General features: G+C 34.9%; 3 protein-coding genes across 5 annotated transcripts; 1 reads left to right on the forward strand and 2 right to left on the reverse strand.

Annotated features, from left to right (window-relative positions):
• Positions 1-586: 586 nt before the first annotated feature.
• Positions 587-6,581, forward strand: LOC111393451 (mRNA cap guanine-N7 methyltransferase 1-like). Its single transcript, XM_023018984.1, has 13 exons — positions 587-890; positions 1,216-1,355; positions 1,467-1,535; positions 1,630-1,701; positions 2,900-3,001; positions 3,214-3,270; positions 3,997-4,135; positions 4,878-4,942; positions 5,028-5,078; positions 5,223-5,285; positions 5,629-5,749; positions 5,844-5,905; positions 6,186-6,581. Exons 1-13 carry the CDS (start codon positions 812-814, stop codon positions 6,282-6,284), a joined length of 1,119 nt encoding a protein of 372 aa, XP_022874752.1. The 5' UTR covers positions 587-811; the 3' UTR covers positions 6,285-6,581.
• A 1,267-nt stretch (positions 6,582-7,848) lies between these two features.
• LOC111394061 lies at positions 7,849-9,486 on the reverse strand. 2 transcript variants are annotated; one of them, XM_023019841.1, is made up of 2 exons: positions 9,035-9,486; positions 7,849-8,091 (listed from the first exon to the last, which is right to left on the reverse strand). In XM_023019841.1, the coding sequence occupies exons 1-2, from the start codon at positions 9,447-9,449 to the stop codon at positions 8,027-8,029; spliced, it is 480 nt and encodes a 159-aa protein (XP_022875609.1). In that variant the 5' UTR covers positions 9,450-9,486; the 3' UTR covers positions 7,849-8,026. The 2 variants fall into 2 exon arrangements, with proteins under 2 accessions (XP_022875609.1, XP_022875610.1); XM_023019842.1 differs by having other exon boundaries at positions 7,915-8,073.
• Positions 9,487-12,143: 2,657 nt separating this feature from the next.
• Positions 12,144-23,340, reverse strand: LOC111393452 (ubiquitin carboxyl-terminal hydrolase 14). Of its 2 annotated transcripts, none has more exons than XM_023018987.1 (20): positions 23,092-23,340; positions 22,731-22,902; positions 22,043-22,155; positions 21,630-21,966; positions 20,486-20,580; positions 19,826-19,959; positions 19,695-19,751; positions 19,501-19,578; positions 18,101-18,155; positions 17,985-18,026; positions 17,657-17,737; positions 16,923-17,121; positions 16,777-16,834; positions 16,582-16,704; positions 16,121-16,209; positions 15,945-16,034; positions 14,591-14,749; positions 14,360-14,490; positions 14,121-14,244; positions 12,144-12,666 (listed from the first exon to the last, which is right to left on the reverse strand). In XM_023018987.1, exons 1-20 carry the CDS (start codon positions 23,185-23,187, stop codon positions 12,488-12,490), a joined length of 2,412 nt encoding a protein of 803 aa, XP_022874755.1. In that variant the 5' UTR covers positions 23,188-23,340; the 3' UTR covers positions 12,144-12,487. The 2 variants fall into 2 exon arrangements, with proteins under 2 accessions (XP_022874755.1, XP_022874754.1); XM_023018986.1 differs by having other exon boundaries at positions 16,582-16,713.
• Between the last annotated feature and the right edge of the window lie 817 nt (positions 23,341-24,157).

Consider the following 24,157-nt stretch of genomic DNA (forward strand, 5'->3'; position numbering starts at 1 on the left):
ATGACAATGTTCGTTGTAATTTTTAGTTGGATGGATCGATCCATATAACTCTTAACTTTTCAATTTAACAGGTTTATATTCAAGAATAATATTATTTATCATTATCATGATAAATTATCGGTGATGTGATACTCTATGTGAAATAATGAGATGAACAATTCATTTTTTATGAAAAAGAGGAAGAAAATGTGGCTAAAAAAAAAAAAAAGAGAGAGAGAGAGAGAAAGAAATGTGAAGGACAATAAGTGATCATATCATTAATGGTTTATCTCATAAATATCATTACCCATATTCAAATGCTACACTATACCATATCATATTTTCAAGAATTAAACGAAATGATCTTATTGTTTGACACATCTCTCACAATCGAGGGGTGGGTCTCGGGTGAATAAAATAATGTCGACCTCCTCATGTGAGTGAATGTATCAACCGATGTGTCAAGATTTGTGATCATGTAGCATGACCCTATTTTCATCGGTCGAATCTCAAAAAGGAAAGAAAAAGAAAAACCTAGTAAAGGTAGTTTCCTAATTGCCTTGCCCGTACATGCCCGCGTGTTTGTTTGTATAAATGCATAAATACACGTATATATATATACACGCAGCGATAATCTATGTATACTCACCTCATCTGTTTTCAGTTCGAAATTCCGAAAAGTTTTAATCCCATCTCCCTCTTTCCCTCCAATCTCCATCCGTTCATTCTGCAAATAGAACAAAAAAGTATTCTTGCAATCTCACTAGCAAATCACTTTTGCAAGAACTCAATCGGTACCAGTTCACATAATTAAATACAAATACGTATACACATGAAACGGGGTTATCAGCAATCTTCCCCGTCAGGTTCTCATGGACCCCCTCAATCCAAACCCAGATATAACCCTGAAGGTATTTTTCGCTGTCTTTATATTTTCTGAAGAAATTAGATATCAAATTTTTCGTTTTGCTCCTTAATTTAGGCTAAATGGAATCAAAAGGCTGGAACTAATTTAAGAAAAGTTTGGATTGCTGAGAGTAAAATTAAATGTAGAAAAAATGAAAGCTTCTTTTTATTTTGTTTTTAGTTATAGAATTGGAGATTAAACCTTGGGCTCAGATAATAGGAATTCTATGGTTTGAATTGTTAAAGTCTCCCCATTCTTCATACTGTGGGCGGGGCCAGAGGTTGAAGTTTGTTTGTTGTGAATTTATGAGTGCATTTTGTTGTTGTCAGGGGATGAACAATTTTTGGAGGATGAGAGCACTAAGATATTTGCACAGAAGGTGGCTGATCATTACAGCGCAAGGACCAATCAGACATTGGAAGAGCGGGAAGCAAGCCCGATTATTCATCTGAAAAAACTCAACAACTGGGTACTTAATCAGATATGATTACCTTATTGATCTTATGACCAAAATAGTTAATGATAATGCTGTTAAATTGCTCATAAGAAGTTGTTTTTTAATGCTTGTCCTGATCATCAGATAAAGAGTGTTTTAATTCAGTTATATGCTAAACAAGGAGACGCGGTTCTTGATCTCGCTTGTGGGAAGGTAGTGTATGAGTGGGATTCTGTGGGATTATTCGGTGTTTACTGTATGCTTGTGTAGTAATTTCGCACTTTTGGTATCTTTTTATGTGCACCAGGGTGGTGATCTCATCAAATGGGATAAAGCAAAGATCAGTTATTATGTTGGAATTGATATATCAGATGGCTCGGTAAAGTTTCTATTCCTTGTACTTCCCTTCCACTGGCAATTGTATGGTTCATGTGTATCACATTCTATAGCATCATAATGAATTTACTCACCTATTTGTATTCCATGGTGGATAATTATTAAATGAAGTTCAGCTTATGGTCTATTTTTTATTTGTGAGGTTTTCTGTTATTAGATGTTAGAATTTTATATTCTGCATATCTACTTTCTATCCCAAATTTAAGTTTTAATTTAATATTCACTTCTCGCATATACCCTGAATCATGGATTAGTACTATGTTTTAAGGTATCTGAATTTGTCCTTCCCAAATTTTCCCTTTTGGCCTTTCCTTTTCCAAATACAAGTTTCAATCTGATATATTGGTTGAGGATACCCTAGCAAGTGGATTAGTGATAGTTTCTTTTAATGGCTGTTAGAATTTGATTTTTTGCAAAATTATATATTTCTTTTTTGAAATTCAAATTTTAACTTGATATTTAATTCTTGAAGATGCCCTAGAATGTGAAGAAGGTTAACATTCAAGTTGTTTATGTTGCATAAATATTACATATAATCCTTTTATTCATGTGATCATCATGCCCTCATGTGTCTACCGAAAAATAATGTTGGGAGCTAAATATTTAGGATTTTTTATTGATTGCATTTTCTTATACATGAACATAGGAAATCTCTACATGCTTGATACATGAAGTACAATAATGAGATATGACACCTTCACATATTTTTGTCGTAAACGACAAACTATAGATTATAGCCATAAACATTTCTCCTAATGTCCTTATCCTGATGACAGAATACGCACAATCATTATCGAAACCTTGAAAGGGCTGCAAATATCTTCTGAACTAATAAACATGGCTTGTGCTTTTGTGTGGCTGAAATGTAATTGTAAAGTTTCAGTTAAACCAAGATATGCTTTTTGTAAGAATTTTCCTCTCACCTAGATGTCCATGCATGGGTTGCATAATGAGCGATCATTTTGATTCACTTCAGTTATACTCTAATCTCATTTAAAAATCTATTTCAGTCTTAAGATTGGCAGCATGCTTACATTTTTGTCAGATAATTAATTCTGTAAGGATGCAAATTGAAATGATATTGATTCTTTCCTATTAGAATTATAATATTCAGTCGTGGAATTTTTCTGAATTATCAGCTTATTCAATATTAACGAGGACTTTGCCAACTGTGACAACAGATAGAAGACTGTCGAACTCGATATAATGGTGATGCCGACCATCATCAGCGTCGAAAAAAGTTCTCGTTTCCTGCAAGACTCCTGTGTGGAGATTGCTTTGAGGTAATTAGTGTTACATTAGCTGTGACAGACATAAACATGAAATGCTTTATCAACAATCTGATGCATACAACATAAACATGAAATGCTTTATCAACAATCTGATGCAGACAAATGGATCCAACTTGTGTTTAAGTATCTGAAATTAGCCTCGTCTTGTTACTTACTTTAGGCACTGGTGGAAGTAATTTCTATCTTTCCCTGATGGATTTTAGGTTCGCCTGGATAGGGCTTTGATAGATGATGCTCCATTTGATGTTTGTAGCTGCCAGGTGAGTCTTGCATTCCTATTAAAGTAATGTTCCCTGTTTTAGTATTACTTAATTGTGTGGCGTTGGGGCCCTCAAACCAAAGTCATCACCATTCAAAATTGACAAAACAGAAGTATTTTCTTTATCATCTTTTTGAAAGCTACACAAAAGAAGATTATCAATGAGCTATTGACGTTCTCTCTTCACCAATCTCTCTCTCCCCCCTCTCTCTCTCTCTCTCTCTCTCTCTCTCTCTCTCTCTCTCTCTCTCTCTCTCTCTCTCTCTCTCCCCGTGTGTGTTAAAACTGACAGATGCAAAATATTCTCTATAATGACTTCAATTTATTGTTGCATGGTTTGATTGTACAAGCACACTCAATTTTGTCGTCCTTATCAGATTGGGAATACAGCATCATAACCTTTTCAAAAAAAATTTATATGTCACTCTTGTTGCTTTACAATTCAAATTTCCATAGTGGTCTTGTTCTATATTCAGTTGAAGTAAACTTACCTTTATGTTTTCGATTCTTCAATGACATGTCTATCAGATTATATCCTTTTTCAAACTCCATTGTCAATATCATGGATGAGAAATTAAAAAGAAAAATGCAGGTGAAAAAGAGATGTTCATGTTAACTACGTTGAAAGTTCTAAAATCATAGTTTTATGTAAACATTGCAAGCGGGTTAACAATTATGTAGGTTTTTTAAGTTCTGATATTAACTGTCAAAACCTAAAATTTTCCAGTTTGCACTGCATTATTCATGGTCTACTGAGGCACGTGCAAGGAGGGCCTTGGCCAATATATCAGCTTTACTTCGACCAGGAGGAGTCTTTATTGGAACTATGCCAGATTCCAATGTTATCATCAAAAAGCTAAGAGAAGGTTTTTTTTGGGCTTTTTAAATATCTGATCATGGAGATCACTGGAAATTGTAAATGTACCCTCTCGAAGCTATGCTTCTCTCCATGTTGTTTGTTACTAAATGTAAATGGAAACTGTTGTCCACTGTATATGGCACCTTAGGCATTCTTTAGATATGTATACATAGACACACAGATGTACTTATATGCAGCACGCACTGACAACCACATATATGTATATGTGATCAGATTCACATACATTTATTACTTTGTTGAACTCAGTGGAGCAAGATTTATATGCTTCTAATGATGATATTTTTAAATACTCCTTTTCTTCACCATCACTTTCCAGTCTCTTTGGTTACTGATTCCCTCGTGACTATTCTAGTAAAGGATGCAAAGAGAGAAATACTGAAGAAATAGAAGAATATTCCACAGATATAATGACTTTTTATTTCCTTCTTGATTATTGCTAACTGCCTAGTGGTAGTGACTTGATCATTATGGCAAATAAACATTAAGTTTTTAACTTCTTGTTTTATTGTCTTTGAGTTGCATCGACTAGATGGATACCAACCTTGAATTATCTGTGATTTCATTTTTGGGACCTCATTGCATTTTGTTAGATACAAAATCTTTTCCTTGTTACTTATGATTTTGATGATTCAGTTTTTTGTTTTTTTGTTTTTTTTGTTTTTTTAACTATGAATCCTCTGAATTTAATACCATTTTACTGATTATTATTCACTTGATGGAATATGCAGCTGAGGGGTTGGCATTTGGTAATAGTGTGTACAGGGTAAGGTTTGGTGAGGAATTTGCAGAGAAGGTAAATTTCATTATTGATATCAAAAAAATGCCAGTAAAACATCTTTTCTTGTCGGTAAAATTTTCTCCATTTTGGCTTACTCCAGAAATTTAAGTATTCAAGTCCTTTCGGCATCCAGTACAGTTTCCACCTAGAGGTTTGACCTTTCTACTGTTTTTATCTTTTTGGTTAGTTTAATCTGGGATTTCACCTTAACCTTGTTCATTTATTTTGACACATGAAATTTATTATAGATCTGCAATTTCACACTTCCAAAATTTTCCAAAATTTGCAATTGTAGGATGCTGTTGATTGTCCTGAATGGATTGTGCCTTTTCCTGTCTTCAAATTATTAGCAGAAGAGGTATTAAAATTCTGCTTCTTGATTAAGTTTCTGAATTCATATGTACATCAAGTAATTCTTTCAATGTCTCTTTGAAACTGTCTTTCCTGTCATCCTTGAATGATCATTGGCTTCGATTATTCTTGGAAGGATTAGAATACTGCACTCACTGTAAGCTAGTTCAAAATTGTATGAAATGAAATAGATCAATCCTGATGTCAACAATGTGAATTGAACATGGATTTGACCAGTGGTTATAAATACGTATTGTATAAATGCCTGTTTATGAATCAGAAGTGCCTGTGAAATCTTATTATCAGCTGCATTTCAAACTTTTTACAGCTTGCTTATGTTCACTGTGCAGTGTGATTTGGAGCTGGTTTTTGTAAAAAACTTCCATTTGTTCGTGGATGAATATTTGAAGAAACCAGAATTTGTTGAGCTCATGCGGAGGCTTGGTGCACTGGGTGATAACCAAGACCAGAGTACGTCCTAGATGTAACTTTATATGAGTCGCCAATCATCTTATTTAATAAGCACTTGATCAATTCCTTTGAAATTTCGCTTGTATACGTTCAGGTACTCTTTCACCAGATGAATGGGAGGTGGCCTACTTATATTTGACCTTCGTTTTGAGGAAGGTGAAAATCCGTACTTATCAAAATAGGTCCATTAATATTTTGCCCAACTAAAATACAAATATTGGTTCTTTTTACATGTGCGGTTCTTGTTCTAAAAGACTTCATAGAATAAATGACTTTTTCTTGTATTGTGTTCTACATATTCGATTTTTCTATCTTGGGCATACTGCTTTAACCATTACTGGTATTTTCGGGGAACAGTTTAAGGCATTGTGCACTGTGGGACGCTGTTCTTAGACGGTAGTAAACTAGAAATGTTACCATTTATCTTTTCTTGCAGCGAGGGAAACCAGATCAACCAAGAACGAACAATAGAAGAGACAGAGGAAAGATGCAGTTGTCGAAGGAAGACATTGTATTCATAAGAAATGATGTTTAAACGCTTAGTTTCAAGAACGTCCAAATGGGACAAACAGCACAAAATTTCAGTGTTGTGAATGGCAAGCTCCGTCCTTGCATTTAACTCATCTCCTTGCCACAAATAATCTCGAGTTGCTTATCAGTTTTGTGGAGAGCAGAATAAGTTGGTATCTCTGCATGCTTATGGCAGTGTAATTCCCCCTTGCTGCTTGATCTTTGTTGTTAGGTAGTATTGTTGATTAGTTATATAAATTAACAATACAAATAAAATAATCTATAACCCTTCGTTCCTTCTTGAAACGGATTTCTACTGATTTGTCTGTTCTTTTGTGAAAGTGTTCAAATGAATATAATGATAGGTGTACATAAGAATTTTACAGAATAATTACAGAAGACTCACAATGTCGTGGGGCCCTGTATGAATAAATAATGTAAAAAAATTACCCCTCCACCCAAATGTGAGGTGTCGCTAGGGGTTCACGCTTGTATACCAATGACAGCTCGTTCAAATGATTCAAAAAGAGTGTTCAAAAGATTGAATCAAAGTTACATCTTTGGCTTGCACCAAATTAAATGGTTATTTACTTCTCATGACTAGTTCATTTTTTGTCTTATTTGTGTGAAATCTTTATTTTATTTCATTTTAAATAAAAACTTAAAACCCATAAAAATAGGGCCAAAAGTTAAAATCAAGTTTTACGAAATGGATATTATTTTTGTAATATCGAGTGTCTATTTGTAGACATTAAAAATCATAGTTTAATTTAAGTTAAAGTAAACAATTGATTATAATAATACATTTTATAGAGTTCACAATTTTCCAACAATGCAGTTCATCAATTTTTATCAATATCTATTAAAAATTATATTTTAATCTCTATCAAATAGAACTGAATTTGGAATGGCTAAAGTACCAATTATCTTTATAATAAAAATAGTCCGAATAAAGATAGTTAAATATAGGTCGAAACATGGATTTAAGTAAATCTAAAGAAAATATAATTAGTCTAATTATATTAAAATAAATCTCCACTTATCTATAAATTTTACTTATTTTTAGCAAAATATAAACATTGAGCAAGGACAATATACTGTCCAATCAGCAACATATGTCGGTGTAAGAAAGCATGTGCGGGCCCCATTCTACATATATATATGGGGCTCAGATAAAAGACAATTAGGTTCTGTTTAATTACAAAAGTGGAAAATGCAAACCAATTATGGCCCCGTTTGATAGGAATTTTTTGTCCCAAAAAATTAATTTTTTGACCGTTATTTTACTATTCAAGCCATAATTTTTGACTTCTTCTCTCACATGTGAACCCCACTTTTCTTCTAACGGTCAAAAAATCAATTCTCAAAATCCCTACCAAACGGGCCCTATATATAAGTTGGAGAAGAAAAAATCACCAAAATCATATGAATTCGATTTCTACTCGATTGGCCAAAAACATGCATTAAGCATTTGTACCTTGGAATTTGAACTTCATTTTCACTTTTGTATCAAATAGTCAAAGTAGAAAACGAATTTTTCGAATGTGACATTTTTCATGGAATTTAATACTATAAAAGGATCCTTATATTCAAATATGTGCGAAAAATGATTAAGATATGAGAAGAGAGATTAAAGAGATGCTTTTCTTAGCAAGTTATCTAATCTAAAAAGTTAGCATTACCAATTATCTAATTACAAGATTTGATTCTAAAGTTATATGCTTAAATTAACAAAAAAGGATTAGCAACTAATCTCCACCTTTATTTTTAAGCTGCATATGCCCTTTCTTCTCTGCCATTTTTATTCAATGCACCTGCACCTGCACCTGCACCTGCATCGGTAATGCCAAAAAATAAAACAAAATTATTTATACCTCAATTATAATTTACATGCAAGATAAAACAATAAAAATTCCAATTACAGGTTATTTTTAATTAATTTCAAATTGAGTATATGAAACTCTTTATTTCTTCATCCAAAACAAGTGAAATGTCGAAAGAATACTAGAGAAAGGATATAATGATTTTGATTCTAATTTCTTTCGTATTATTAATATTTAACATGGTTACATCGAATAAATATAAAATATTAATCAACATAAAGGATTTGACTTATTCTTCTAATAAGATTGACCTTTCGAAATATAACTTCAAATCTTACTCTATGTTTGGCGGAGGTTAAAATTAGATTTCTAGCGTATCTTGAAAAAAGGTAATGAAATATGTGGTTAAAAAGTTATGGATGCTATAAATTATATATAGTTAAAATTAATTGTTAAATTTGACTTTGATAAAATTTAGATTAAAATTTCCATCAAATATAGGGCTTAATATGATAATTACTTTAAATTCAAACGAGCAATTTTATTTGATTAAACTCATGTTTATTGATTTTAACTGATTCCACAACTTTTTAACCACATATTCCATCGACGTTTGTCAAAATTTACTGAATTTAATTTTAGTCTAAATCAAACAAGGGTTAAAACTCAAATGAGCGTACGAACTTCAAAATTGATTCGTTCAAATGAGTAATCATCTCGCTGGAAATATTAACAGACATTTCTTTGGTTGAAAATATTTAACATGATTTTGGCTACTCCATGCAACTAAAACCCTTGTAATCAGTCAAAACCAGTTTCAAAATTTTACAACAAACTGGGAGATCTTGCTGTGAAAGGTTGATGAAGAACAAGGAAAATCCAGCAACAAGATCCACTAAAATGGAAGGTATTCCAACAGATCTTTCATATCAAAACAATGAAATCCACTTACTCTTGGCCTTACAATCCGGTGGATCTTCAAACAACGACAGCGAAAGCTGTTTATGAGCAACACCAATATCGAACAGAATTAGGCCGGACTTCGGATCATCGACAACAATGTCCTTAACCGGAAGCCATAAAAAGAGCTCTTCCTGCGAGAATCCCTCGACTCCGGTGAGACTGCCGTAAGTAAAATTCGCCCGAACAACACTGTCATAAAACGCCATCGTATCAAACTTGGTCATGCAAGGACCATCCAGAAACACTTCGAGAAGCCCAGATTCAGACAGTTTGTAGGATCTCACATCCTTCGGGAGAAGGCCGGCAGGTAACCCTCTGGACTGGAGGAGCTCATAAATGGAGGAGGAGTGAGAAAGTGGTAGAGAGAGAAAGAGTACGAGGAAGAGATTTTGAATGAACTCCATAAATGACAATGTGTGTGAAGAAGAACAAATATGGATTGATTTGATTTGTGGGGTTTTTAAGGTTGGGTTAAGGCCGGCAGGTAACCCTATGGGAGTCGTATTAATGTTTTTACTAATTTGCCCTTGTTATTGTTCGAGCCGTAAGGTCATCCCTAAAACCATCTCAATCTCCGTTAAATTGTCAAAGTGAGATAGTTTTATTTCACTCGACAATATAAGGTAAATTCGACATATTGTGCATTAATAGTACAAGGTTGAAGATTGAATTGCTCCTTTTAAAATTAAGAGCACTCACATGTTTTTTTCCCTTTGGATTTGATTAAGATAAATACATTTAGCCGATCAATTAATTCGAACGAAAGCGGTTGAAAGAAGTCCCAAAAAAGTTGAAACTCGTAAAATATAACAATTCAAGTAGTATTTTCTATATAAAATTAGGTTAGGTAACAATCAAATATATACACCTATTTTTGTATTAGTTAGTTAAACAAAAGCCAACTAAAGGGTTTGAACAATTCGTATAATTATTTATAGATTGATGTACATAGGAAGAGAGATAAAGGAAAGAAAATCAGTTGAATATTAATATAATGTCATGTCTTTAATTTGTACATCAATCTGTAAATAATTACGTACATGTACCATATCCCATAACTAGTTAATTGTATTAAGCTAATTTTGATACGAAAAGGGAGTTCTCAAAATCGACCATTGATTTCGGGCACTTCTAATAGTATTAGTCTTACACATACTCGTGCAGTTCTATCAATTAAAGAGACCAATCATACTTATTTCTCTTATTTATTTCTTTGAAGATATTTGGTAATTCAGACGTGAATATGGTTAAAACATCAATGGTATTTCAGTCAAATCGAATTTCCAATAATAAATTGTAACCGATGGACTCAATAAATCAGAATTTGGACCAATAGGAAAAGTGCAAAAATCTTGAACACTAGGAGGGTATAAACGTCATTTGAAGAATATTTCAAGTACTTTATTGACTCTAGGGGTAGGGCTGCAATTACATACAAATTGATGGCACGAAAAAAAATAATAAATAAATAAATTTGAGGGCATGGAAGTTGGGTATCTATCATCATCCTTACTGCCACCGTGGATTGGAGACAACTAATTGCACTATTGCTCCCAAATTATTCGTCCAATTCTAATTTGGTTTTTGAACCTTTTCAAAATAACAAGTTCATCACAACATTTAATTATATCTTTACAATCAACCCTCAACTATGGAAACTCTTCAAATCTTCGAAAGTTGTCATGTGTCCCTCCCATATTTAACTTTACAAAATTGAATTTTATTTTTCGATTTGGGTTGATTCTTAAAAAAAATTTACGTGGCCTATATTTTTCACGAAATTAATTGTTACCTTTCTTACTCTTTCTCAAGTCTCAATACCGTCTCTCTTATTTCTTTATTTCATAAACCTTTTTCCTTCACATTTCTCTCCTCTTTCAAGAAAAAGAGAGCAAAAAAAGGAAGAGAGAACAATTTGTTCTCCTCCTCCTTAAATCGTAACATCACCGGGTGGTCGAGATGACATTGACACATCAACAGTGACACGCCGTCTCATCTCCTATTTTGGCAAAGGCTTCTCATCATCGCATACCATGCACGAAAGCTCATACGAAAATGCCACAGTCAACTTATTAGGGGAGGAACAAAAGATAGACCCACCAGTGCTGGTGGAGCTCTTGTCGTGTCAGGGTTGTGACACCTCCCCTGAGGCGGGGCTGCCTATTCACGGCTGGAAAGGGGTGACTTCAACCTAAAGGTTCTGGCTTTGAATTTAGACAAAAGGCCTACGTTGAGGCTTTGAATATTGGACTCCATTTTCACGCCCCAATTGAAAATGACCATTGACCACGACGCACCCCCAAGTCCCCGCTTCTGCTTTCTAGCTCAGCTACATGAATAGCATACAGTTTCAGTCACTTCAATAGGTTAATCTCTTTTGGAATAGAACCTCTCAAGTTCGTGCACTGAACAAGCAACATTCAAAAACCGTACAAAAGTCGCTGCAAGTCACATTCACGGGGGCTCTAAGGACAAAGGTGGATGAAGAAGCAAATGTTATGGTTGCTTTATATGCATCCCGTCTAGTGAAAACCGTTCCAATGGAGCCAACAAAGATCAAGTCACGACCAATGATTGTCTACACGAGGATCGAAAAGCTGTGCTCTTCTAAAGATATTTCTGCCAAGAGACCTGCTTCTAGAACTGTCGATTTCCCTTTGTGGGAAGGCTTCAATAGTACCAAATGTGGCGCTGCAATCCCTTTAGAGACTGCTGCTCATCAAATTTTGAGTTCCCAAAACTTTAAATTGCCAGATAATCCAACTTTAAGGCATGTTCCTAAATATTTCAAGTTTTTCAAGTCTATTTATATGTTTGGCAACAACTTAAAGATATCTTTTATGAATCATTTAACAACAACGTAAATAATATAATTAGTACTTAAAAAGCAGTAGAAATCATATCTTCATTCGTTAACAGTAAAAACAGGAAGTAATTTTTAAGCACACCAAACCTATATAATCGTAAAAGTGGAGGCATATCAACACTACTAATTCATTGTGAAATAACCACCCAAATTAACAATTTTTTTTTTTTTAAAAGAACATTCACTGGTCCACCTGCACCGACACAAGCAGGAACCGAGGATCAATTTAGTGTTTCTCAAAACCCACAAATGTTAAAAGAGCCCATGTCAATATCCGATAAGCATGAACAAGGTTGATACAGTTTTCCAGGAAAAGATAGCGTGCGCTGAATTTCAAGGTGAGAAACACAAGTGAGAACGTCAATACCACCTATTAACTCCTACCTTATATTATACTGTACCACGAACAAACAAGTGATTTTCAAGTGACATGCAGCTAAATTGAAACGGATCAAGTAAAATGAAGAGAATTTTCACATCCCAAGTAGGCTCTAGATTAAATCTGGTCGACAGAACACAGGAGGGCAAGCTAATAAATTCCAGAAAATTTCTTGATCCAGCGGCTGTATCCTAGATTCAACTATCAATTCTCTCGAAAAAGTACAAGTATCCCATGTCAATTGGTGGGTTTTTCGAAGCCCCAACTTTGTCATCATTGAAAATCACCCACCTTCCATCTTTGCGGATATGAGCAACATAATGACCACAGTGGGTAGATGTACCAATGTGGCTCACTAATCCAATAAGCCTGTATCCTGTGCAAGCAATAAGAAAGTTTGTGAGTACAAAATACCAGAAGCACATGCTATCAGCTCCCGTGAATTCCATGAGTATCATCACAAAAAGAGGAAAAATGAGATAGATCTAAGGTTCCGTTTAATTGCAAGAATGAAATTTGGATGGAAAGAAAACGAATTTTAAGGAATTGAATTGCCTAAAACTTGTTTCACTAGGAAATGTCAATTAAATGTGTTCAATTGGTATAATTTTTCACTTGAAAAATGTTGAAATTTTAGATCTTTTAGTTTTCATTTGGCTTTATTTTTTATGAAAATTGTCAATTAAAGGAATAAAATTTGTTTCCATTGCCCTAAAAATAAAAATAAAAATAAAAAGAAAGAAAAGAAAAAAGAATAAAAAAATGGAAAACCCATTTCCCACCAAAACCAAAGGAATTTATTTTCCTTTAAAAGCTAGAAAATGGATCACGTGGGGGGTAGGGCAGAAAAGCAATTCCATGGAAAATTTTGGTCATCAAACAACACATTTGGGGCGGAAAATGGAGATATTAAACAGGCCCTAAGCGTATGTTTGATTGACTTTATCTTACATGGAAAATGTCATTTTTTCCACCCAAAATCCTACTTTCGGGTGTTTGATTGTCAATTTTTTTATGGAAAATATTTCTAACTTTTGGTCACCTGACCATAATTTTCCCAAAAAAAAAAATAATAATAAAATATATATATAATAGGGAGAGTGATTTTTGTTTTTCAGGTAATTTACTCTTTCTCCTTCTCATCTATCTCCTCTCTATCATATGCCCACCAATAAAAAATGGACAAGTATAATATTTTCTAAGTTAAAATCTAAATCAATCAAATACTTCCAAACAATTAAGTTCTAGGAAATTGAATTGGTTATAATTTATTTTCTTTCTATGCAAATGCCACGCTCGCAATCAAACATAACCAAATGTCTTTTCACATTAGAAAAAAACTAGCAATAATAAAGATAACAACAATAATGAAATTTTGATTCAGAAATAAATGCAGATTATTTTTTTTCCTTCTATAATTATGTCAAACTACAAACATTTCTAGATTTGCTGAACCACGTTAAGGTGTTTGAGCCCCATTTTTATGAAAAAAATGCATTTTAGAATAATGTATTGATGGAAATGTGTGGTTGAAAAATAAGAAAAAGTTTTTTGATTTATGTGTAATATTATTTTAATGAATAATGTGTGGATGAAAAGAAGAGAGAAAAAAATACATTTTGGGAAGAATAGGAATCAAACAATGCCTAAATTTTTGTAGTACTTAGAGACTTGTTAAAATTACTTAACTAAAAAATATGTCAAGTATCTAGTTTTGATAAAATGTAACACGAGCACAATCTTTAAAGAAGAGGAGCAGCACAGGTAATATAATAATATCAGGTGCAATAGCGCATTGCAGATCCACAGGAAAGGGTATGAGAAACTTACTCCCATCTCCATCGGGCAGAACTGCATCAACCACAGTAGTACTACTACTCTGACTAGCGTCCATATGAGATGTACCAGTAGGCGGATTAAATATCCATTCAGTAGCTTTTTCAATATCACCATCCTGTAAGAATTCAATGTAATGATCTGAGGTACTCCAGCATTTCAGAAACAAATGAACCTATCTCCTTTTCTCATGTAGTAATATATGGAAAAAGCTCCAGCCACAAGAATTTTACCGAAGCCAGAAGCGCCTTTCGAGCAAGTTCTTCCTCAAAACCAAATGACACCAAAGTATCAACTTTTGTCGGGTCAATATCTGAATGCTGGGGAGCACTCTTAGCTTCTTTTGTGATGGGATCATCAATATCTGGAAACAAAAGTTACAAATCAAGATCATTGTAAGTTCAGAAACCACAAGAAAACTGACATAGATAAACTGCCTTCTACAGCCAAAGGTGACTGAATACCGGGATCATTCATGTGGCTAAGTAACCAATTCATTGCTGCCTCAACTCCAGCATTGGAGGTATTGATAGCAGCCTTTTGGCAGTGAAGATAATTGAATCCCATTGACAAAAGCTGGGTAACAATATCCTCGTTGGCGACAAGTTTAACTCCGCTATCCCCTTCAGATGTACACAAAGAAGAAAATGCCAGACATCAAGTTTCTAAAAGGTGCTTGCAAAGAAGGAAAAAGCAGTGCAATATAGTAGTCGTACAACACTTGAGGAGTTATTATTTTGTTGTTAACTTTTTCCATAGCTTTAAGAAGATTTGATATAATGAACGATGACCTAGCGCACAAAATTTAGAAACAGCTAAGACGACAGCAAATATGAGTAATCTTCGCTAAATTAAAATATCTACGTATTCAAAGCATGTGCTCTCATGGCATTATACCCCCCACCCCACCCCACCCCCCCAAAAAATAATAATAAATAAAAATAAATAAAAAATAGAAAAATAAAAGGTGCTTGTTAACCACTCATAAAAGATTATTCCCATATTGAACGTGGCAGGATTCTGCCTTGGATTAATAATTTGAACCATTGCCATTGAAGTACCAAGTCCAAACAGATATGCAAATAAAGATTGAGAAATTGAAAACAGTGTATACCCAGTAGCATGCAAGATTTAGTCATTCCAGGATGACTAAGAACAATACTATTTTTTCAGAAAATGCAAAATAAAGTCATACTACCAAAAAAGTGAATGCCAAAATGATATCGCAAACAAGCCAAGCCAAGCCAGGTGATTAAAATAGTTACATGTTTGAGATTAAAGAACCCCTCATATTCAGAGCTTAAGCTTGTTTTGATTCAGCATATTACAAGCAGGCATGGCTGTGATAGGCCCCCGATTCAATTCATGTATACAAGGAGGAATGGGAGGAAGACCAAGTCAGCAGCAGGCCCATGTGACGAGGGAGGGTAGTTTGTTGGATAGTTTCAATTAGTTAGGAAGTTGTTAGGAGAGGAGTTAATAAAAAGGGGGAGGGAGGGAACCTTGGGGTACGTTTTTACTCTGAATTTTGGGGATCAATTAGGAGAGATCAGGCCTCTCGAATAGCCTGAATCTTGTGAACTTCATTTCCACTTTGAATAATATACTTAATTCTGTGTTTTGGTTCTTTCATCTTGTGAGGTTCTATCAGGCTGCAGCAAAACTTAGCCTCATTCAAGCTAAGTTACAGGCCAGTATTTACTAAATCCACATATGACATACCTTATCGAAATCAACTACATAACTGAAGCAAAGACAACAAATTTGGCATCAACAGAGAAAAGAGTGAACAAAGAAAAACAGAGAGATATAACATACCTCCTTCTGGCAACAATTCCTCCCCAGGTTGAAGACCCTTACTGCGCATATGACTTATGTCTATGGTATCAGGAACGTCAATGTACACATCTACAAAATCATACCCAAAGAGAGCAGTAATAACTAATACCGTGTCAAGTAAACAGGCAAAGAAATTAAAGCCACATTAATAGTACCGAGTTTTTTTGGAACCCAGCCTTCCTCCATGACAAATTTTCGCATGTGCAACACCAGATAATCAGGAAAGGAAGTCAAACCCGCAGTTCTGCAAACATATATAAGAAATGCGTTGGATAGAAAAGGGTGAATATAAACTAGATGTAAAATCCATTTAAACAATATCCCTAGAGCAGTCTCATCTTTCAACTCTCAAATATTAAAAATTAGTTTTTAGAGTGATTAATGAGCAACTTCAACTTGAAAATCTGATTTAGTACTTTCCACAACATAAACCTGAGTCTCTGAGAGAGTAAGAGAGAGACTAACATTTAATACACAATATCTAAAGTCGGTTTCCAGGATGATGAATTTTCAGTGATAGGCAACTTCATCTTGAAGCCTGATTTAGTACTTTTCATTCTATAAACCTGAGAGTGGGTGTGTGAGCCAGAGAGAGATAGAAGACTAGAGAGCTCACTTTACAGCTGTTGTCCTGGCATCCAGTGCAGTGCTGTAAAAATCGTGCACCTCCTCAGGAGCAGAGAAGCAATCCAGGCAATCCTTCAAGAGCACCCTTGGCCGTACAATTTCATCAGCAGACCTGCCAAAACTTTAACGTATTTAGCAAAATGTTACATGGAAGAGCTTGTGCAATGGCAATGTTTCAACTTACAATTCCTTCCCTTCTGCATCCTTCTCGGCTCGTAATTTTTGGAATTCTTCTAATTCCTCTGAATTTCGAAACATGTGATGTTAGATTGATGTCTACATAATTTACAAAAGCAGAATATTCAGACAATAATAACAAGGTAAACTCACTTTTGTTGGTAGCTTTGTGTAGCGGAATACTCAGTGAAAGAATATAATCATGTCTCTTGTTATAGGCAACTCTGCCAGAGGGACATTGCAATCGCTCTTCAATGCCAAACTTGAAACTCCTTGAAGGATCAAAATTAGGATTCCCAACATTGATCCTCTCAACTTGGTCGATGAAGTGCAGGAAGAACTCTAAAGCATCCTAGACATAACTTCCTGTCAATTATCTATGCAACTAAATCCGGCAATCAAAGTACAAAGAACAACGGACAGAAGAAATAGAAAATTAGCAATGCGGGACAATCCATCCAGCAAGTCATTGTTGTACAACCCCTATGCTGCAGTATCCCAGCCATAAGCTGACAACTCGACATAACCATACAAGAACAGAAACAGTTGCGACTAACATATAGCCGTACTAACACTGTAGCTGACTAACAGTTTAATCAACCTACACTTTCAAACATTTCTTTGTGCATTTTACACATTTCATAGTAAAATAGGAACTATAACTCGCATTTCATAAGACATTCAAATATTTAGTCAACCCACTAACAGATCAGGTTACAACACGTTGCAAAGAATATGCCCATAACATCAAAGATCAGAAATCACCTAACCAAAAAATAATAATTCTGGACAACAAATTTTGGTATCCAACTTTCAAGATTATGATAAAGCTGGCAACAATAACATTCTCGAGCCTTATTGGCAACAATCAAAACATGTAAGCATACCTGTTGTCTCATAGTTGAAAACTCAGGGTGGCTTGCAGCAATTACTGACTTGAACATACGTGGAGGAATGCCCTCTTGCTTCTGAAAGTTTAAGGCAGTCAAGTAGTTAGAAATCGAGAGCCAAAAGACATCTTAATATCACTGGGATTGATGTCTTACATCATCTGAAAGATTTTGATTTACATCAACTTAATAACTGGTCAACGCATTGAAAATATGTAGCGCAATATGCTTCAGCAATCTTACATAAATTATAAGCTTTCATTATGGTTCAATTTGATATATAATAAAGACGACCTATAAATAAGTAGGTAGCATGCTGACTTACAGCAGTTAATGTAGAGTTCGTCATATCCCCAACATCATCTTTCTGGATGACAAAGGCTTGCTGTTACTCGTATGAAAACAGATAAACAAGCATAAAGAAATATATACGCAACATACCTTGGTAGCTGGAAGGGAATATTTACCAGAAAGCAAGCCATGAGCAAGCTTTGCTCTGCCAAGAGAACGAAATGTATTAACCAAGCAATGGAGCAACAATTGGCAAAGTGAAAAGACATTGTTACCTATCACACCCAAACGCCCCTTATATTAACGAAACAAAAGCTTTTAAACTTCAAGTACTACTGCAATAGAAACCATGTGAAACAGATGATAAAAGGAACCTGATAGCTAGAGAAATCACCTGTTGAGATTCAGGATAAGTTACTAAAAGAATTTACCCTGGAAAAAGGCATTACTTTTTTAAGGCATGTCGGCTGGCATATGGCAATTATCACATATAGAGCAGAGGCATCCCCATATTCTAATAATCTTGCAACATAGTGCTTGTCGCATATAATTTAAATGCCCGTCAGTCAACGGCGGCTTCAATTTTCCAATCTGTATCTAGCTTCCAATATCCCCCCAATTACCCACCACCCTACCCCCCCACCCCAAAACCACAAAAAAGGGGGAAAGAATAATAAAGAAAACTGTCCCTAAAAGGTGCAGAGTTTTTTTTTTTTTTTTAGATTGATTCCTTTCTTCATGACTTCCCCTCTTAACATTCAACTTACAAAGCATTCAATATTTTCATTGTATTGCTGTCGTGAGGTCCTCTTTACAAATTTCATTTTTAGGACAACCTAAATCCACAAAGCTTGCAGGAAAAATAACATCCAATAGCAATGATTTTAAGGGGTGGGTTCAACCGACAAGAGTTTTAACACAAGCGCAAAAGTCCCGAGATCAATTACCCTCCCCCATTCTCTCCCAAACCCTTAGGACCAAAGATTTTCACCCCATAGGTAAGAGAACGGAAAAGAAAAATAGAAAGGGAACAACTTTTAACAGAAATCCGTTATCTGACCAATAATTGCTTCCTAGGGCAGTAACCTCGAGTATCTTTGAGAAATACTTGCTGATTACTTCCTCTTCTTAGAGTTCCTAGAGCAAGCAGAAGTTCCATTGATTTTAGGATTCTTGGTTGCTACACAGGCCAACATATTCTCAATCTAGAAAGTTTCTTAATTTGATGTATATTCCTCACGAATAGCTCCAAACGAACAACCATGTTACCATCTACCCATGATAGGACGAAGTATAAAGAGGAAAATTAATGCAATTTCAGAAGGCCACACATGAATTACAGAGAACATAGCATCAACAAGAATTTCAAACAGAATGTAGTGAAATTATTGTCTTCCAGTGGCTAGTTCCCTAATCAGAAAAGAATAATCCGCAAAACAAAAGGGAGACTACAAAAGACTCTTGAAAACTAAAATTCAAGGAGAAGACTGAGAAATGATAATACATATATAACAGCATTGGAGATAAAAGAGTATAATAAGGTTCCTTACAGCTGCATATTTAGGTCTACTGTTGGATCAGCCAGTGCATTGTCAAAAGCCATTTTCAAATTTTGATTCAAGTAGTATCTGAAGGAAAAATCGCATAAAACGTGGATATGGAATTAAGATCATCTGAAACTAACGACTACTCTATTCCATATCAAAATTTAATTATTATAAGACTGCCAGTGTATGGTACTGACCGGGTATAGAAGCCACGAGTCGAAAAGACAACTTGCATAGTTGCTGCCAAATAACAACTGAAAAGAGAACAGTTACAAGAAAGAAAAAATAGCATGACTGCAGCAGCACAACTTTCGGAAACCAAAAATACCTGTTGCCAAGATTCACAAGTCCTGTATAACCTGGTCCAAATAGCGGTTCTACCTCCTGTCCACTTTCTTGAATACGGTTCCAGTCGAAGTTTGTGTTTTGATCAAGTTCCCTCTCAGCAGTTGTCATCTCAGTCTGAAATATTAACCACCATGACACTCATTACCACTTGGCGTCGATGATGATGACTACAATAACGACAACAAATACAGGACAGGTACTGCTATTTTATGTAATTAGTAAAGATATGATAAGTGTGGGAATGAACACGCAAAACTTAATAATAAAGAAATACCCTTGAAGATTTTATCGAACTTTAACCAATTTGAATTGAGTGACAAAAGAAAAGTGCCTGATCACTTAGCAAACAAACTCAACGCGTTCGCATCTCTTTTTTGAATTGGGAACCGAGCAAGGTGTTAATCACCTAGATCATTAGAAAGCGAACCTATGTATTTATTTAAATTTAAAAATCAACTTGCCCCTTCACACTTGTTTTGGATCTATGCAGTGAGAACTCACAATTGATCAAAGAAATTTGTGACAGATTGCTAGGAAACAACTATATAAGCAAGTTCTAAAGAGCACTAACCTAAAATAGAATAGAGCATGCATTTGACAGCGAAACATAATACACACGCCGAAGGTTCTAGTCACAAACCTTTTGCAAGGATGAAAAATCAATGCCAAAATGGAGCAGATGCTGTGCAAGAAGTGGATCCACAACACTTTCATCCTCGTCGTAAGAGTAAACATCTGAGCTGCCAAATTTGGATTTCATGATTGTATTTGAACAAAATAATAGTAGAAACTAACATATTCAAATGCTAAAAAAAGTAAGCCAGGAATTTTATTTCACTGTAGCACATCGTGTTTTAAATACATGCAGATCGCTAAATCCTAAAACCAAATTACAGTAACTTTTTTCACCAAAGAATAATAAAGCACCAAATCTGCGACACATCAATGAAGGAACTTCAACTGTTATGCTATTTCCCAGTGATAATGCTGATAAAGTGTAAACAATAAACAAAGCATCTCATATACATGCACGATAAAACCAATTCAATTCAATTTTCACTCTTCCATGCACATTTTGAAGGCTAAGATATTTTCCAGATACCAATAGAAGAGGAATAAAGGAAACTTGAGATAGATTTTAATGAATATGACTTCTCGTATTACATCATTTGAAAGTTATCCCCCTACACTATGTGGTGTGTTTCTGGTGCAAATTAATTTTAGTCTTAGTTAAAGTGTCAAAGAGTAAATGTCTAGTTTTATGCAAAGTCTTTGTTTCAAATACTTGTGTTTTAAAAGTTGTGTAGTCAAAGAAGTCTATTAGTTTGCCTAGATTAATTTATTTGAAGTTTAGGTATACTAAGAGTCATTACTGGTGTCAAGAAGTCATTTTTACTTTAAATAGAGTCACGAATGTAGCTTTGTGATCAGTTTTATTATCAATATTATTGAAAGTTTATCTAAAACCCTCTTAAAGGCTTTTTCCAGATTTGCATTAAGAAATCTTGGCTCCAATGGTGTTTGGAGTATTTTAATCTTGGTTACTTCGCTTTCAGCTGTCATTAGTTTCTCTATGAAGCAAAAAACCCTACTGCTCATTTTAGGAAATATAGGAGTGATCCTAGTCTGTAGCGTGTCAGAAAATTGACACTACAAGAAAATTTCAGATAATATTCATAATTATTGGAAACCAACACTTTCCTGTAAAAATCACTGGGAAAAGCAGGATAAGTAATGAACAGGATAGAAAGTAATCGTTTGACCTATAAAAAGGAGGGCAATACCTGCTGCCTCTAAATCAGCCGTTATTGTTCCAAGCTTTACAGCCAGAGGATAACCTGTCACATTGTAATGGTTAACGGCATGGTTGTTGCCTCCACTTCCATCCCAATTACTTCTACCGCAGAGTATTGATCCATCAGTCAAATTTAGCCAAAGATTCTCAGTCTTATCACACTTTTCACACTTCCAACCAGATGGAGGAACAATCACCCCATTATCAAGCTGTTTCAAATCCATTGCATGTTTACTAACGAGCTTCTTATCGGCAGTCCAAGCAGAAATTTGCTCTTTTCTCTCGGCACCAGCAGCCATTATAACAGCATCAACAGCCAATCTTACCTGAAAATACAAATAAAAGAGACATTTTAGGACTGACTCTTGATTTTATTAGCCTGTTTACATATAATAATACCACCTTCTCCGGCAACTCTACAGATGGAAAGGGGAGAGTGACATAGTCTGGCAAAATAACTATTTCATAGCTAACTTCATATTCAGGTTCATTGTTGTCAAATCCTCCTTCGATACCTACAAACGTAAAATGAGAGCAGTTCAACATATATATAACTATGAGAATACGAACAAGAAGAATTGCAAAATACTAGCTGGGAGCTACTTAAGAAAAGTAATTACGAAGTCTGACAAAAATTTAAAAGGTAACGAGCAGTCTCACACGAAATCTAACACAAAATCCTTAACCAGCCAGGTAACCTAAATTACAGGGTACACCATGTACATCCCATAGCCAAGGATTGATGAAGGATGCTAGAAAATAATGTGCGCAATTTTTTCACTCCTTTTCTGCCAATGACCCTTTCCTTGTTTCTTGGGTTGGCACGAGATGAGATAATACCCTTATTTATAACACTGAAGATTCTAAGAGCACTGATAATCACCAAATGTGCCAATTAATAGCTTGAGTCAAGTTACTAACACTACATCAAATTCAGTCAAGGGTATCTAGGAGCTATTAAAGTGGCAAATTTACTATTTTGGTTTTTTTCTCGCAAAGTAAAGAAGGTTGAAGAGCAGACATTAAAAATAGTCATTGCACATAGGATGAAAGAGCTTCATATAAATTCTAGGACATTTATAGTCAATACCTATGGCTAAAAGAGTTGGCTTTTTGGAAGGCCTGTCCTCGGAAACTGGCTTTATTGTCTCCTTAATATGCAGATAAACTGGGTTTCCAGTCTTCTCATAGTTCCAACCGACATAATCCTTACCAAATGCAAGAAACGAATTCATATCCACAAACAGTCCACCCTTTGATTTCTGCAAAATCAATATGGCGCTATAAATAAATAACAGTAACCAAAACGCAAAGTTGGGCTAATAAAATTACAGTGAACGTAGTCCATAACAACAATAAATTCAGAAATTCCAGCCTTATCAGCATCAAATAATTATAAAGTCGGTATGAATATTAGTACGAAACATAAAAAATTAAGTGTTAATAATTACTGGCGTCTCGAAGGAAACACAGCATTCTTGCTTGTAGATGCGATTGGTCGGTTCGGGGATCCGAACCCGTGATAGATACGATCGCAGCAGCTCCATGGGGTTTGAGGAAAAATGAAAAAGTATCAGAAATTTAGATTTCAGTGGGAAAAGGGCGATGGAGGAAGAAGACTGATGAGCATATATTCTTTGCCCTAACGTTTTGCAAAAGCTAAAGAAAAGCTCTTGAAATGGTTTTGCTTGAAAGTCCTTATACTCACTCTCACTGACTTTTGTTGCTTCAACTATAGTCGCGTTTAATGAAACTGGACTCTGGTTTAAATGGTAGTCGCGTTTACGGAAAAAAAAACGCGTTCTGCATATAGGCATTATTTTTATGAAAATCTCATAGTAATTAATGGAGTTAAATGTTTAATTGACGATGGAACTTTACAACATATCAGGACTTACTCATTGAACTTTATAAAATCTCCCGTTGGCCACTCAACTTAGCTCCGTCCATCTCCATCACTCACCCGATTCAAACCATTAACGTGGACGACTAAAAAATGAGTTGGCCGATTAAATCCTTCCGACTGGTATTGAATTGCCAAATCATATTTGATGTAATCAAAATTGCATCCAAACTTTACATTTTCCTAATTACACACACGACTTTTACCAATTGAAATGAAGAACCGGTAAGGGTGAAAAATAAATCCAACCCAAGAACCCCTAAGCTACAATCGATTTTCCCCAAATCCACACCCCTAAATCAAACCATTAATCATGAATTCCATTTCCCCCAAATTAGATTTCAACACAAATCTCCCAAGAACCCTAAGTTCACCTCAATGACCATCTACTCGAAGACAATCATTCTTTCAAAACCCTAAGTTCATTTCAAGTGGCTCAGCGAAGAAGATCTTTGGCAATTTGAGGGCCAATCAAGTTCCATATCAGAAATTAAAGAGTTGTCAAGTTTGTTGACGAATGTTGCTAAAATAACCGAAGAAAATGATGTGGATATCTCGGTAAAATTTACATTCTGCGAGGGTAAGGGAGATAAAGATAACGGGAAGAGTTTCGT

Source organism: Olea europaea, chromosome 4 (genome assembly GCF_002742605.1).
Source record: "Olea europaea var. sylvestris chromosome 4, O_europaea_v1, whole genome shotgun sequence".
Lineage (NCBI taxonomy): Eukaryota > Viridiplantae > Streptophyta > Magnoliopsida > Lamiales > Oleaceae > Olea > Olea europaea.

Bases quoted from the DNA above. Each gene is read 5' to 3' on its own strand.
- LOC111393452 (XM_023018986.1), bottom strand. From the start codon at position 23,187: ATGGAGCTGCTGCGATCGTATCTATCACGGGTTCGGATCCCCGAACCG. The intron at 14,491-14,590 runs GTATTCAGTCAC...TTTTGTTTCCAG, and splicing joins TAGCCACATGAATGATCCCG to ATATTGATGATCCCATCACA. The intron at 12,667-14,120 runs GTAAGTTTCTCA...TTGCTTGCACAG, and splicing joins TCTGCCCGATGGAGATGGGA to GATACAGGCTTATTGGATTA.
- LOC111393451 (XM_023018984.1), top strand. From the start codon at position 812: ATGAAACGGGGTTATCAGCAATCTTCCCCGTCAGGTTCTCATGGACCC. The intron at 3,271-3,996 runs GTGAGTCTTGCA...AAAATTTTCCAG, and splicing joins TTGATGTTTGTAGCTGCCAG to TTTGCACTGCATTATTCATG. The intron at 5,286-5,628 runs GTATTAAAATTC...TTCACTGTGCAG, and splicing joins TCAAATTATTAGCAGAAGAG to TGTGATTTGGAGCTGGTTTT.
- LOC111394061 (XM_023019841.1), bottom strand. From the start codon at position 9,449: ATGGAGTTCATTCAAAATCTCTTCCTCGTACTCTTTCTCTCTCTACCA. The intron at 8,092-9,034 runs GTAAGTGGATTT...TTACCGATGCAG, and splicing joins ACCGGATTGTAAGGCCAAGA to GTGCAGGTGCAGGTGCAGGT.